The following is a 16,429-nucleotide window of genomic DNA, read 5'->3' as shown; positions in this document are numbered from 1 at the left end:
CTAGTGTTACGATAAGTAGGAGGGTTACGATAAGCAGTGTTAGCTAGTGTAAAATTTTGTCACATCGTTTGACATGTGTCACAATGATTGAGAGTAGTATTGTTAGATTATGTAAATAATCTTATGTATATATTAGTTTGTAATTTACTAATATGTCCTTAGTTTTTAACCCTAGACTAGGCTTGTATATATATTGATGTTTGATCAATGAGAAGCCTACGACAAATATTTACTATCTCTTATATGGTATCAGAGCTTAGGTTAAGTATTAGGATGTCTGATCTCTTAGGAAGTTCTTATGTTAGTTCATGTAGCCGACTCCACTTATGAGATTAAGGCGTTTAAGCAAAAAACAAAGAGAGATATTTGTGTAAACTTTACCGTTATTAGCACATTTGTAAATTATTCATTTATTTTTATTTTTATTTTTTTGGAGGATAAACACTTTTGCAAAATACTTTCTCAAATAGAGCATCTAACTTAATAACTTATTACACGTGTCCATTACATATTCGAGTTTATACGTAACATGAAAAGGTCAATAAGACTACGACGATCACAGATTCACAGGGTACTCAATTGCTAATTATTATCTACTGTATGTCACAAAAAAGACCGAAGTAGCTACTAGTGATTTTCCTATCTCAGCTAGGGAAAAGCAAAATCCATAAGTTCAAGAATAAGAATAATAATCTAATATATATATATATATATATATATATATATAAAAGGGAGTTTTTTCCCGAGTTTTTAAAGAGCCACGTAAGATTTAATTTTCTTAGCGCGCCATGTAGAATAATAAATTTTTGTGGTAGCCAATTAAATACAATATTATTAATTTTTTTAGAATCAAATAATTAAAATGACATGTAAGCAAAATTAGCGAATGAGATTTCTCAGTTTTGATTAATTAAATATAAAATAGTATCTTTTGATATTAGGAACTCTATCTAAATATATAACAAATTTTAACAGATAAATACAAAAAAAAAATATTTTAAAAAATTAAATAAATCGTGCATTGCACGGACTTCATCTAGTACATAATGATAAGAGTATATAGCATATTCCTAGGCTATACTCTACCAAATACTTGTATCTATGTCCTTGCTTATAGTTTTGTACTTATTCTAACAATAATTGTAATTTATGTTTAGCCTATATTTCATATTGTTGATAGGTATGATTGTATATGTATGAAGAGCATTAATCTTTAATATTTAGTCCATGATCTTCATTATTGCCATCAATAGTTTTTGGGCACGTTCATGGATTTGCTCACTTCCGTCCTCAATTCTCATATGGTCCCGATTTGATGGTCGCCACTATATATGTTCTAACCTATGTACTATGTTTCTTCTATTAGCTTCCTTGTGAAACATAATTTGTATTTTTTTTTAATTACTTTTCATTAATAAGGGACCATTTAGTGATGAGGATCTAGTGGAGGTGATTATACGGATTTGCTCTCTTTACCTAAGTTAGGTGTTTTATATTTATGGCCTTATCAAGGTCTGATCTAATTTGAATGAATACTGTTGATCCGGAGGCGATCATCAATGGACTGGCCCGTTAGCCCAGCCCAAAAAAGTGCGGTTTGGACAAGGCTAAAATTGTAATTTTAGTTCAAAACCCGACCCGACCCGAAAATCCAATTCGGACCCGAAAGCCCGACACAATTTTACAGGTTTGGACACAAGATCTTATACGTGGGCCCAACCGACCCGATTTTGATCACCTATATGTTGATCTAGCTGGTTTGGTATGATTTGATGTATTGATCTGATTAAACGTTGACTTTATATTTACAATTGGTTTGTATAAGAAGTATAGTTAAATAAGAATTTGTTAGATTCGTATCAATTTGTACTCTCCAATATATGCAATTTTTACAGGTTTTATTCATATGTAGAAAAATATAGTATGATCCGATTTGGTTTAATTATAATAAGAGTAAGTAATAATTTTTTTGAATAAGTTAACAACAGAGAATTATTCATTAAAATTTCTCCATTATCTTCTAATTGCATCTTGGGCATGCAATTCATGCTTGTTAATGCACATCTTATACCATTAATGTTTTAAGTAATATATTGTAACCACATATGAATCCATCTAGATCACTTATGACTATGCAATGTTTTTCCAAACATGCATATACTTGCTCTATTTTTTAATACTTGCAACATACTATAAATGGAAACTTATTCAAGGAAAAAAGATGTGCTATTTTCCTTATTTAAATCACATGACCCTCAAAATTACACTCCTAACAACCACTCACCTCATTTTATAGTGTATTATATCATGTGAACTCCACATTTCTTAAAAACCATGAAAAAAGTGTGTGTTGCAACTATGAAAAAACGGAGGAAGTATAAAATTACAAAAAAAAAAAAAAGTTCAAAGAAGTAATGTATGTAAATCATGGCTAAAGTTTGAGATTACAAGAAAATTGAGGAAGTTAGGGAAATTAGTACTTTTATCTCAATATGCCTATATTCTTTATGTTTTATGTATTTTATGACATAGAGAGTATAAAATTATCTCTGGGTCTTACCCGTCAGGTTAAGGTTTTGGTTAAATTGATCTTTCAAAATAATATATATCAAGAACGTGATACAAAGGTCACCGGCTTAAATTTTATTTATCCCTCCATTCAGTTAGAACATTAGTATGATCCATATTTCAAGTTCAATAGACTACTTTAATGTGAGGGAGCGTCATATATATAAACTAGAGCAAATTCTTTCACTTTCTCCTTCTGTACTTGGAAAGTTTAAGGGAATTATGTCAAATTAACACAACGAACATATATTTTCATTAAACAGATTTCTCCTTCATTTTCAGTCATCTTTTGTGACCCTTGTTCAACGATTATCCCCAACATTTCTCATATTATCTATGTACTGTTTATGTATTTTTTTGTCTAGCTAGATTTTGCATAAAACAAACACGTTTCTTAAACAAATTAATCTGCTATAATTTTCATATTACAAAACATAGCATGTATAAAGCATTAAAGATTACTCATTCATTCATTCAAACTCCAACGACAACAACTGAAATTGAGATGATCCTCATAAGTAAATGGAGCAAATCAATAACATGAGTGTACATATTAGAGTGATTAGACTAATAGCTAGACTATGATGAGTACAGTATATAAGTGATATATATAATCACAAGATATACTTAAACTCCAAACTAGCTAATTTATTCTTATATGGTAAGAGATTTATTTGAAAACTTAAAAGAGTAAGCTAGCTAGCTAGCTAGAGCAGTACATACCACCCTTGGCTAGCAGCTAGTAATAAGCATATCGTATCGATGATTAGACGGGACACTTGTATTGAGAAGGATTGTTAAATCCACAGCCATTAACGACGGTGAAAAGCTCCTTGTTAAGGAGCTCAGTGCCAGTAAGGCCACCAAGAACACCGCCAAGAAGGGTGTTAAGGAGGCCACCAAGGGTGCTTCCAAGAGGAGTGTTTTTAAGGCTAGAGCAAAGGCATAGGGCAAGGTCAGCATCGGCTATACCGCGAATGATTTGACAACATTCACTCCTGGATTGGCTGCCAAATTGGGCATTCACCAAACCATCGGCAATGTTGACACACACATTTAGGTCAGGGCAAGTAGCTGCATTTGTTGACACAAATGCAAAGATGGCTAGGTTAACCATCATAAAGGCGATAGCGGACTTGGAGGCCATTTTTGTTTCTTGAATTTGAAGGACTAATAAGGGTTTTGGTTATGCTTAAGCAAAGGAGTATAGAGAATGTGTTTGTTGGTATGAGATGTGATGGAAGAGCAACATTTTATGGCTATTTATAGATTGCATGGAAGGGTATTTTGGTAATTTGGAACTGAGTATGACTTGCTTTATTAGTGTCTAATTGATTACAAATTATAATTACTACTACGTACTATCCAAGTACTTCGTGTTATAGAGCAAATTGAGTTACCTTGCAAATTGAGTTTCCTTTTAGATCTGCTTATTAAGAATCTAGTGAGCTCATAGGAGTTCACGCACATATGTATTTGTGCAAATACTTTAACCCTAATCATTTAATCGCCATGTATTTTTTTTTAAGAAGTCCGTAGCAAATTAGTTGTAACATTATTTTGTTTAGATTAAAATTCTCCCAATCTTTTCCTTCAATTCGTACATACGTCTACTTTTTTAATTTTTCTCATTTTATTTCTCCTTACATTATTGCAATAATGGAGCAAGTATTTGAAGATTTTTGTAGACATCATATGACATATAATTAATCATGGATTGGCTCAATATTTAAGTTATGAGATCATTAATTAATTAAGGATTGGCTCAATAATTCTAGTATTTGCCGGTAATAATGTAGCTCACATATTTATTAAGCACTTACATGCATACCATTTGACACTTGTCACTTACTCACTTGTTAAGGCCATGTAGTTTCCTATCTTCTTAAGTAAAGGAATGTACCAAATAAAGGCTCAATTTTAGGGGTGGTTTAATCAAGGTTCATGTTACTCATCCTTTAGTTTATTTAAATGGGGTGACTCGTGATTTCTTTTATGATAATCAAAGTGTAAATTTTGTGTGTAAATTTTGAGGTTGTATCTGGTTAAGTCAATAACATCTCATCAATTTCAATTAATTAACTCAGATTTCTAATCAATTAAGTATTTTTTTCATAAAACTAAAGTTATCTTTTACGAATTAAACAGCTTGCCAAGCTTTATCTGATTTCTAATAAGTTCCATGCATATCTATCATTTATATGTTTACATCATCCTACAAAAAGAAACTTATCTTTTACACAGCTATAAGTTATGAAGTCCATCTTCTTCGGTTGATATCTTGATCTTTGCATTGATCCTTGGTTATTGAGGCTTGCCCCATCATTACACCGGAACCAGGTCGTTACAACCCGTTTTGAAGTTCCTGTTGAGAAACTTCGGGAAGTTCCATTGCTGGAACTCTTCTTCTGTCTTTTACTTGACCTCATGGATCTTCTAAAGTTCCTTTGTTCCAATTCCTACTTCAGCCCTCTACGCTTACTGAACCTGCCAACATCACAACACTAGAAAATCCTTATTAAAAGGAAGTTTGCTCAATTCTTAGCATCATCATCAAAACCTCATAAGGGTCAACAGATGGCCTGCTCAACTACACCGGAGTACCCTGTGGAGAAGGATTGGCTTTTATACCACAATCATTTGAGGCATTGGCAGCTTGTCATTTTGATCAGACCCATATTCAGTTGTTTCAAACCCCGGCCCAGTTTAAGAAACTTGATGTCAAATAAAATCTATACTACATACTACCTCCGCTAACATTTAGTTGAAACTTTGGGGTATTATTTGAGACATAAAATTTTTTAAAGTTGTTAACAGATGTAGTATTAGAATGTGTTCCTAAACAAGCTTACATGCCACGTGACGCCCTCCTCAATTAACCGAATCTTTTTGCTTAAAAATATGAATTATACAAGATTTAAACTCACAACCTTAAGTTTAAAAATTAAAGTATTAGTCACTAAGCTAAGTTATCACCATATTAGATGTCATTCTACTAAGATTAAATATAAATGAGGATTCTAATTATGTACGCTTTGTTTGGATAACAAATAAGGAAGGAAAGGAAGAGGAGGAAAATAGGAGGAAGGGAAGGGGAAAGAAAGGGAGGGGGAGGTGAACTCCATTTTTCCTCCAAATCTCTTCAAATTTGGAGGGATTATGCTTTTTTTTCCATTCCTTCCCTCATTATTTTACCCAAACAAGAGAGTTTGCCCCCCTCCGTTTCTCTTCTCTTCTTTTCCTTCCATTTTCTTCTATCCAAACAAAGTGGTAATCAATGCAGTAACTTGAGGCATTGGTCGGACCTAAAAACTAGTTTGTTAATCAAAACACCAAAGAAAATAAAAGCTAAAATTAAGTAATTTACCCTATGTTATCTAAAATTTATAATCTACCCATAATGAATAAAACCTTAAAGTAAATTTAAAACCATTAAATCCCTCATAAAAAAAATTGATTTTTGCCATAATTTATGAAATTCAAACCATTATTTAAATTAAAGTTATAAATCATTTGCAGTTTCAATTAGCCTAATTTACACCAAATTCTTATTAGGGTTTAAAGGGTAAATTATAAAACATTAAAACTTAAATTTATGGTTTTCTGATAGAGTATAAAACATATAGCTGGGCCTCAACCATCAGCTTAAGCTTTTGGTTGAGTTGGTCCTTTAACATTTTCGATTATAGTGAAGTTCACGAAGGATCGATAACTACCTTGTGAAAATCCTCGCCACTACCTCGTATAATAAATATAGACATGTACTAATTATTGTTTTTAATCTGGATCAAATTAGATCAAGTACAACGAACTCAAAGGATATATGTAAAATCAGCTAAGATTTAAGGATTTTAGATCTAGGATGAATTAGATTGCGTAGAACGATGAGAATCTAAGCACAATTTAGTATAATACCCTACTTGTCTGGCTTAAAGACCTGATCTAATTAAGTCCACTTTACTATGTCTATATAGCTGCGAACATTGGATCACGTTTAACGAATCACGATGCCTTAATGTGGGCCTGATTTATTAATCCCCTAATCCTTAAATGATTTCAATTTTAGTCATTTAATGTTCTATGGTACTACCTCCATTTTCAATTGATGTAGGTCAATACTTATTGTTTGCATATAAATTGAATTAGGAAACAGTTTAGAGTACGTGTTTGGTGGTTTTTAGTACATGAGTGATTAAAGGAAAAACAACGTGTTTTGTTTGCGGTTGGTCACATGAACATTTAGAAAAGAATAAAATTAAAATAACTCCTATAACACTGACCGAGTAACCTATATATAATTACCAACGAAGTAGCCTCATATGGCTACCACACGGTGTAAGAAGGGGTAAAAAATTAGGTACATGAAAAAAAAAGGGGGGGGGGGATTAAGTAGGATAGAGTTAGTGAAAATGTTAAGTTATTTTGGGATATAGGGGTAGTAAGTATATACGAGTAACTAGGTTATTTCCCGTGTCATGCACGGTAATTGATTTTAAAAACATGACAAAATCAAAAAATGATAAAATTATTTTTGTTGATTTAATATTCACATTTTATTATTTAAGCCCATACCTTCTATTACATGGTTAAAAAATCAAGAATTTAATATATATATATATATATATATATATATATATATATATATATATATATATATATATATATATATATATATATATTTTTATTTTTTTTTGTAATAAACATATACTACGTAATTTGTATAATTTATAATATGTCTGTCATTCCTTAAAAAAATTGTCCACAGCCACATGTCACAAATTACTTGTATGTTAAGAATATTATTTTAAATTTTTTTGCTTAACTTATTAATTGTCAATATTTTGGAAAGCTAAATCAAATCTTCTACTATAGTATATTTCATATGTAATTATTACTTATATGTAGAAAGATTTTTTCCTTATATAACTTTTTTTCAAAAAAAAAAAAATAAATAAATAAATAAAATAAAAAGATAATGGACACACCAGGAAATGACACGTGTCATTGCTGGTGTGTCTTTTAGTATATAGTATTGATTGCCAAAATAGTATCGCACTTCAATATAAAGTAAAGTACTACTCTATATAATCTTTTAGCTAGCTAGAAAGGAATTATACAGAAAAAGGTTAATTGAGAGTATTGTGAAATGCAGGTAATATTTACTAAATTTAACAAAAATTTAATTTTTGTGAAAATTGGCAAGTTGAGATGTTAGTTAAGCAGGTCAAATAGGAAACTTGACCTATCCCCGACGTTAGGGGAATGAGTATGTTAGGTTGGAAGAGGAATTGGGGGTGAAAAGACCAAGCCAACATCATTGACATCCCCGACGTCCCCCCTTTAATTCTATTTCCTCCAAAGCAGTATGTAGTCCTTCGTAAGACTACAAGTAACACACCCCTTTAGCACACATGTTAAAGAAGATATTAGACTAGATAAACGAATAAAAATTAACTTATAAAATTTTAACACTTTTAAGAAGAAAGAGATAAGGGCCTGTTCTTATTGACTGAACTCAGCTAAACTGAGCTGAGCTGAACTGAAATGAATATTTTATAAGAGAAGGAAATTAGGAGCTGAGCTGAACTGAACTGAACTGAATTTCAACGTATGAGAACAGACCCTAAGTTGCTACGGTTTAAATTTCAAAACTTAATCATTCGTTAAACTAATTTTGTCACTTCATCGATAAGTGTGATAAAAGATGTGCTGCAAGTATAAAAAAAACAAAGGTAGGATATAAGCAATATAAGTATCATATTATTACGTTCATTTCCTAAATTGTGCGCTAAACGACAAATGTAATGCTTGTACCGTTGTAAAGTATATTTTTATGGAGTAATTATATTACTCTAATCAGTGCTTCTGGAAAGTCGGCATTATTTATATATAATCTATGAATCTATCAAAATGCTTCTAGAAAGTTGTCATGCAGTTTGATTGGTTGATCTACATTTCTAGAGTCCTAGTTGCCAAGCGGGAGAATTATTTTAATATAAATCTGATCATCTTGCTAAGCTAATTAAATAGGGATTAATTCTTTGCTTTAACGTACTTTTACACTAAAGTTATAATAATACATCATACATGCATTTTCTGTTAAGACTTAAGAGTAATAATGGAGTAATACTTATTTCTTTTGATAATTGCTTGGTTATATGGGCAAGGTGGCCGTCCCATAGCAGCGCATATAAGCTGAATCCACTATTGTATAAGTCTTTGATGGCTCGTTCAAGTATGCCACCAACTATATTATTTCTTTAAAAATAAGATTTTTTTTTTGTGGTCTAAATTAAAGAGAATAGTATAAGAGCAAATTACGTAGACGAGATTTGATAACAGGGTTTATTTTGACTTTTGAGTACTATTGTACTGTTTCTTTCAAGACTTCAACCAATCAAATTAGTTGATGATCCCCTATAAATAAGGATATGCCAAAGAAAAAGTAGATCATGACCATTATAAACTTGTAATGTGGAGGTTTCACACTTTCTTTAATGAAGGCAATAATAAATACTACCTCACAAATAATACTATTTATTGCAAATAATAAGAAACAGGAATAGTATTTTAACTTTCGTTAAATCTGTTGCTTAGCTTCTTGATCCAATTCCTCTACCCATACAATTCTGAATATTGGGTTAGAACTTGGAAATATTACAATCATTAACTTTTTTTCCCATTTTTTTCTACTTTGCTCTATTCATCGCTTCCTTTTTTTTGGGCATTAATCCAACTTTTACTGTATTGTATTAGTATGTGCCTTAGGGGTATTTAGTATAAACATCATAAATGACACATAAAGGATTCAAATAAGTAAGGGAAAGAGTAATGATCATAAACGTTAACTTTATTATATGTTTGTTAAGGGTAACAAATTGCGGGATTTTGTTAACCTCCAGAAACGGTATTTGTTACTTTAACCCATAGCAAACAACTAGAAATAGAAACAATTAATTGAATCCGTTTCCTAAATCTAAAATTACTATACCAAACACCCCCAGTGTGAACGATGATGTGCTACATTTTAAAACAGAAAGATTATTTACTCCCGTTTTTTTTTTTTTTTTTTTTTTAATTTGCATTAGTTTGACCGCCATATTTGTCGAGATGCAACTTTGACCATTAATATTTTTAATTATCTATTAGTAAAAATTTTAACAAAATTTTATTATGAAACTAGACATTAAGACTAATCTAAGGATATAACATATAATAATATTTATTAATTTTATAGAGGTGAAAAAATTAATTCAACCATGATATGTGAATAGTGCAAAAATCAAAGTGATGGATTTAAAAAAAAATAAAAATAAAAAAATAAAAAATGGGGGAGTATTTACTAATTTTTCTCTCCGATTAGAAAATATGTGATTGAATGTTTGAATACCTAATGTAATTAAGGTGCAAGCCTATGAATGTTGTACAATAGGCTAATTATTTGAGCTGTTGATGGCATAATGCCAACATTGCTGTCTGGCCGCGTGTTTTAAGCTAGCGGCTAGCCTTAAGCCACTAAACACCACCTACGCCATTTATTAGGTCTACGCTCTACTTAACATCGAATTCTATACATACATTACGTAGGTTTATAATGAGTAACACAATTATTAGATTACTAAAATGCAATACTTAGTGTCCTAATGACAATCACCCATGCGCGCAAAAATTTAAAAAAAAAAAATGGTAAAGAGACTTGCCCAAATGGGCCTAGAGACCTCCTTTAGACAGACACTCAGGTCGAAATCTCTTAGCTAGGTGAAGATCGAGACGACCACCATGATCATAAAAGCTTCAATTATTGAACATCAGGTCGTCAATCAGTTCATGTACTATATACTTTGCTCATTCTGTGTGAGAACAAAATGTTGAACAATGTATTTTTTTGATATGGCGTCATATTAGGAAAGATAAATATTGTGAATATATTTTGTGATTATCTTTAGGTTATTTTGAACTTGTCCTCCAAGTATCCTACTCTATATATACTTTTGTATGCGGCCGTTTATATCAATGGGAATTACAGAGAATTAAACATTATATTTTGTCATGGTATCAAGAGCTTAGGTTTTATCCAAAATTTATTTTTTTCGACGAATTGATCGCACGAAATTATGTGAAATCGTGAGGAGTGTGAGAGTTCACATAAATTTATTTCTTCTTTTGATCAGAATAGTGCCTGCTTGCGGCATCCTACTGTTTGTGGGAACGTTTTTTGAGTGACAATTTTCTTATAATTGTGAGAGTTCACAAATACACATATTGGGAGTGGTGATTGAGATTGAGGGAATACAAATTAAAATTGTTCATGTATTTATTTGTGAGTCAGTGAGGGTTCACAAATTCAATTAGTTAATAAGTTTCTTTGCTTGCGACGACTTGTGAGTTGTGACAATTTTAATCGGTGACGATTTGTGACAATTTTTTGTCAGTGAGGTCTCTTTGTGACGATTTGTGTGATTTTAATCAATTCGAGGAATATTGTTAGCAATTGTGGGATGGCTACTCCTCTCATTCAAGCTAACAACACAGGCGGACCTGCTTCACAGCTCTTGCAAGGGGCTGTTGTTACCGCCTCAGATGGGACAGCCCTTGTAGGGGTCACGAAGGCTCAAATACAGCAACTACTTGATCATTTAAACTCTATTCAGTCCAAGCTTCCCGATAAGAACAATTTGGGTTGGATTATAGACACTGATGCCTCAAACCATGTGACTTGTGATCTCTCTCTTTTGAGAAATGTAACGAATGTGAGCCATTATCCGGTGGGATTGCTGGATGGGAATTATGCCAATGCTTCCAAAATTGGATCGGTTATATCGAAAGGGGGCTTGACTATTAATAATGTTCTTTATGTGCCTCAATTGAATTGCAATTTAATTTCGACGACTCAATTATGTGATGAATCAAATTGTATCATGCAATTTACTAATAAACTTTGTGTTATACAGGACCTAACAACGAGGAAGGTGATTGGAGCAGGTGAACGAGTAGATGGACTTTATTATTTCCGGGGTGTTCCTACGGTGAAGTCTTTGAGGATAGATGGGGATCATTCGACAGATTTGTGGCATAAACGTTTGGGGCATCCTTCGGCAAAGGTGCTACAACAACTTCCATTTGTGAGTCGTAGTAGTAATAAATTTAAATCATGTGATGTATGTCCTCGGGCGAAACAACATCGGAGTAGTTTCCCTTTGAGTGTGAATAAAGCTAGTCGAATTTTTGAACTAGTACATTTAGATTTGCGGGGTCCGTATAAGACTCCATCATCTTGCGGTGCTCATTATTTTTTAACCAATGTCGATGATTATTCTAGGGGTGTGTGGACTTATTTAATAAGGAATAAAACGGAAGTTGAGTACATGTTTTACAATTTTGTGGCTCTTGTGAAACGTCAATTTTCTCAAGAAATTAAAGTTGTTCGTAGTGATAATGGTACGGAATTTAATTCCTTGAAGAAGTATTTTTTTGACAATGGGATTTATTTTGAGACCTCTTGTGTGGGCACGCCTCAACAAAATGGGCGTGTTTAGAGAACACATCAACATATTTTGAATGTTGCTAGAGCCTTACGATTTCAAGCAAATTTACCTTTAAAATTTTGGGGGGAGTCTGTGCAAGCGGCATGTCATTTAATTAATAGAACTCCTTCTAGATTGCTTGATTATAAAACCCCTTGTGATGTGTTATTTAGCAAACCACCTTCATATGAGTATTTTCGGGTGTTTGGGTGTCTATGTTATGCATACAATCAACGTAGTAAAGGTGACAAATTTGCTAGTCGAAGTCGTCGTTGTGTGTTTCTTGGGTATCCATTTGGGAAAAAGGGGTGGAGAGTCTATTATTTGGAGACTAGAGAGTTCTTTGTCTCGAGGGATGTGAAGTTCGTTGAGCATGAGTTTCCATATAATACACCCACAAATAACCCACAATCGGTGCCTTTTTACAACCCTTGTGAGGATGAGGGGGGAGTGATGAGGAGTGGAGTGTGTATGAGCTGGGAGAATGCGTGAATGAAGAAGAAGGGGGTGAAAGGGAGCCAGCAGGAGGCGGCGGTGAAAGGGAGCTGGCAGAAGGCTCCGCGACCAGCCCGCGGCAAGAGGGTGTACCCCGCAGCCAGGCCGCGGACCTTACTGCCAGGGGTTCTGACCAGCACGACCAGCTTTCTGCTGGTGCTGGGGAGGCAGCAGCTGGTGCTGGCAGTACACAGCAGGGGGCAGCAACTGCTGGTAGTTCTGACAGCACGCATCAGGGGGCAGAACAGCAGAGTTTAGCCACTCAAAGTGGGCAGTGTGAGACGGACTGCACTGTAATGAGGGACAACGATGCCTTGGGTAAAGGCATGAGACAGAAATTTCCGAATGTGAAGTATCGTGACTATGTGACACACACGATCCGAAATATAAGTCCATCTACATCATCTCAGAGTTCACCTGCGACATCATTCTCCTCAAGTATTGTTTACCCTATAACACATTTTTTTGATTCTCACCAGTTTTCTGTGAAACATAGAAAATATATTGCTGCTATTACAGGAGGAAATGAACCCAAAAGTTTCAAGGAGGCCATGAAACACGAGGGTTGGAGAAAGGCAATGGCAGATGAGATACAGGCACTTGAAGAACAGGGTACTTGGGTGTTGGAGAAATTACCACCCGGTAAAAAGGCACTCGGGAGAAAGTGGGTGTACAAAGAAAAATATGATGAGCATGGGAATTTGATCAGATTAAAAGCGAGATTAGTCATCTTTGGCAATCATCAAGTTGAAGGAATAGACTACAATAAGACATTTGCTCCGTTGGCAAAAATGGTGACTGTTCGAACCTTTCTTGCAGTAGCGGCAGTGAAAAATTGGGAAGTTCATCAAATGGACGTTCATAATGCATTTCTTCATGGTGACTTGAAAGAAGAGGTATATATGAAATTCCCCCCTGGTTTTGAGAAAGATAATTCTGACAAATAATGTAGGATGCATAAATCGTTATACGGGCTTAAACAAGCTCCTCGATGCTGGTTTGCAAAGCTTGCTACAGCTTTGAAAAATTATGGCTTTAAACAGTCATATTATGATTATTCTTTGTTTACTCTGACAAAGGGTAAAATACAGCTTCATGTGTTAGTATATGTAGATGATTTAATTGTTCCAGGCAATGATAAAAATGTTATGCTCAGTTTTAAATCATATCTGGGAGATTGTTTCAAGATGAAAGATCTTGGAGTGTTGAAATATTTTTTGGGGCTAGAGGTAGCCCGGAATAAACAGGGAATTTTTATTTTCCAGAGGAAGTATGCACTGGATATAAATACTAAGGTTGGCTTGCTTGATGCTAAACCTGCAGAGTTCCCTATGGAACAAAATCACAAGTTAGCATTATCCCAGGGAGAGTATTTTCATGACATTGAGAAATATCGTCGCCTCATAGGGCGACTAATTTATCTGTCTGTTACGAGACCCGATTTAGCGTATTCTGTACATATTTTTTCACAGTTTATGCAAAAACCCAGGATTGATCATTGGGAAGCAACTTTGCGAGTTGTTAGATATTTGAAGAAGAGTTCTGGATAGGGTATTTTATTGAGATCTGATAGTGCATTATAGTTAATTAGAAGGTTGGTGTGATTCAGATTGGGCAGGTTGTCCTCTCTCTAGACGATCCTTAAGTGGTTGGTTTGTGCTTCTTGGCTTGTCTCCAGTGTCATGGAAAACCAAGAAGCAGCCTACGGTGGTTCTTTCTTCGTCAGAAGCAGAATATCATTGTATGAATGCAACGACTTGTGAATTAAAGTGGTTGAAGCGACTACTTGGAGATTTAGGTGTTCGACATGAGAATGGGATGCACCTTTATTGTGATAGTCAGTCTGCGTTATATATTGCGCAGAATCCAGTGTTTCATGAGCGAACAAAACACATTGAGTCGGATTGTCATTTTGTTCGAGAGGCGATTACAGATGGGACGATTATACCTTCGTATGTTCTTACGACGGTTCAGTTGGCTGACATTTTTACAAAAGCTTTAGGAAAAGCTAAATTTGAGTTTCTACTTCGCAAGTTGGGTGTCCGAGATCCGTACTCTCCAACTTGAGGGGGGGTATTAGGAAAGATAAATATTGTGAATATATTTTGTGATTATCTTTAGGTTATTTTGGACTTGTCCTCCAAGTATCCTACTCTATATATACTTTTGTATGCGGCTGTTTATATCAATGGGAATTATAGAGAATTATTCATTATATTTTGTCACGTTATGTCATTAGTCAAGTGATAATAAACCATGGCAGGGTGTCGTGTATCACCATTGAGTTTCTATAACAATAAATAGGTGCTCCAAAATTCAACGACATTTATAAATCAATATCTAGTAATCTTCTTAAATGGAAATCGAATGATGTAACACAACCAGCTTTAATATTTTGGTTGTTCTTACTTGCTATTCATAATTCATGTGTTTAAAGTAGAAATAATTTTGTCTGTATTATATATATATATATATATAAAAAAAAGACATTATTTTGTTGGATTTGGATTGTCTTGGGTCCAATGTGCCTAGAGACCTCCTTTGGACAGACACTCTGGTCGAAATCTCTTAGCTAGGTGGAAATAATTTTGTATCTATTATTATTTGATTTTATGCGCATATGAAAAAAAGAGACAATATTATGTTGGATTGTCTTGGGTCCAATAGCTTGTGAGTAGTTATGGCTAGAGGACCGGACTAGTTATTAGATCTATGTCAACGATGTTATAGTCATGTGTATACAAGTATACAACACCGTGTCAATTTGTGAAATTATTGATAATAAAAAAAAAATTTAAAAATATAAATAAACTAGAAATAAATTATCGAACACATACCCATGCCCAACATGAGAAAGGAAACTTAATTTAACCTAATATAATTCTTAATATTGATTAGAAATCTGAGTTAATTAATTGAAATTGATGAGATGTTATTGACTTAACCAGATACAACCTCAAAATTTACACACAAAATTTACACTTTGATTATCATAAAAGAAATCACGAGTCACCCCATTTAAATAAACTAAAGGATGAGTAACATGAACCTTGATTAAACCACCCCTAAAATTGAGCCTTTATTTGGTACATTCCTTTACTTAAGAAGATAGGAAACTACATGGCCTTAACAAGTGAGTAAGTGACAAGTGTCAAATGGTATGCATGTAAGTGCTTAATAAATATGTGAGCTACATTATTACCGGCAAATACTAGAATTATTGAGCCAATCCTTAATTAATTAATGATCTCATAACTTAAATATTGAGCCAATCCATGATTAATTATATGTCATATGATGTCTACAAAAATCTTCAAATACTTGCTCCATTATTGCAATAATGTAAGGAGAAATAAAATGAGAAAAATTAAAAAAGTAGACGTATGTACGAATTGAAGGAAAAGATTGGGAGAATTTTAATCTAAACAAAATAATGTTACAACTAATTTGCTACGGACTTCTTAAAAAAAAATACATGGCGATTAAATGATTAGGGTTAAAGTATTTGCACAAATACATATGTGCGTGAACTCCTATGAGCTCACTAGATTCTTAATAAGCAGATCTAAAAGGAAACTCAATTTGCAAGGTAACTCAATTTGCTCTATAACACGAAGTACTTGGATAGTACGTAGTAGTAATTATAATTTGTAATCAATTAGACACTAATAAAGCAAGTCATACTCAGTTCCAAATTACCAAAATACCCTTCCATGCAATCTATAAATAGCCATAAAATGTTGCTCTTCCATCACATCTCAAACCAACAAACACATTCTCTATACTCCTTTGCTTAAGCATAACCAAAACCCTTATTAGTCCTTCAAATTCAAGAAACAAAA

General features: G+C 33.4%; 1 protein-coding gene across 1 annotated transcript; it reads right to left on the bottom strand.

The window, feature by feature from the left end:
* Window positions 1-3,334: 3,334 nt before the first annotated feature.
* Window positions 3,335-3,715, bottom strand: LOC145596762 (hydrophobic seed protein-like). Its single transcript, XM_081652964.1, has one exon. It carries the CDS (start codon window positions 3,713-3,715, stop codon window positions 3,335-3,337), a length of 381 nt encoding a protein of 126 aa, XP_081509090.1.
* Window positions 3,716-16,429: the final 12,714 nt, after the last annotated feature.

The sequence above is a fragment of the Chenopodium album genome, chromosome 20, assembly GCF_948465745.1.
Source record: "Chenopodium album chromosome 20, dcCheAlbu1.1, whole genome shotgun sequence".
In the NCBI taxonomy this organism is placed as follows: Eukaryota; Viridiplantae; Streptophyta; class Magnoliopsida; order Caryophyllales; family Amaranthaceae; genus Chenopodium; species Chenopodium album.
The sequence above is the reverse complement of the archived record's forward strand: the minus strand, read 5'-3'. Positions and strand labels throughout refer to the sequence as shown.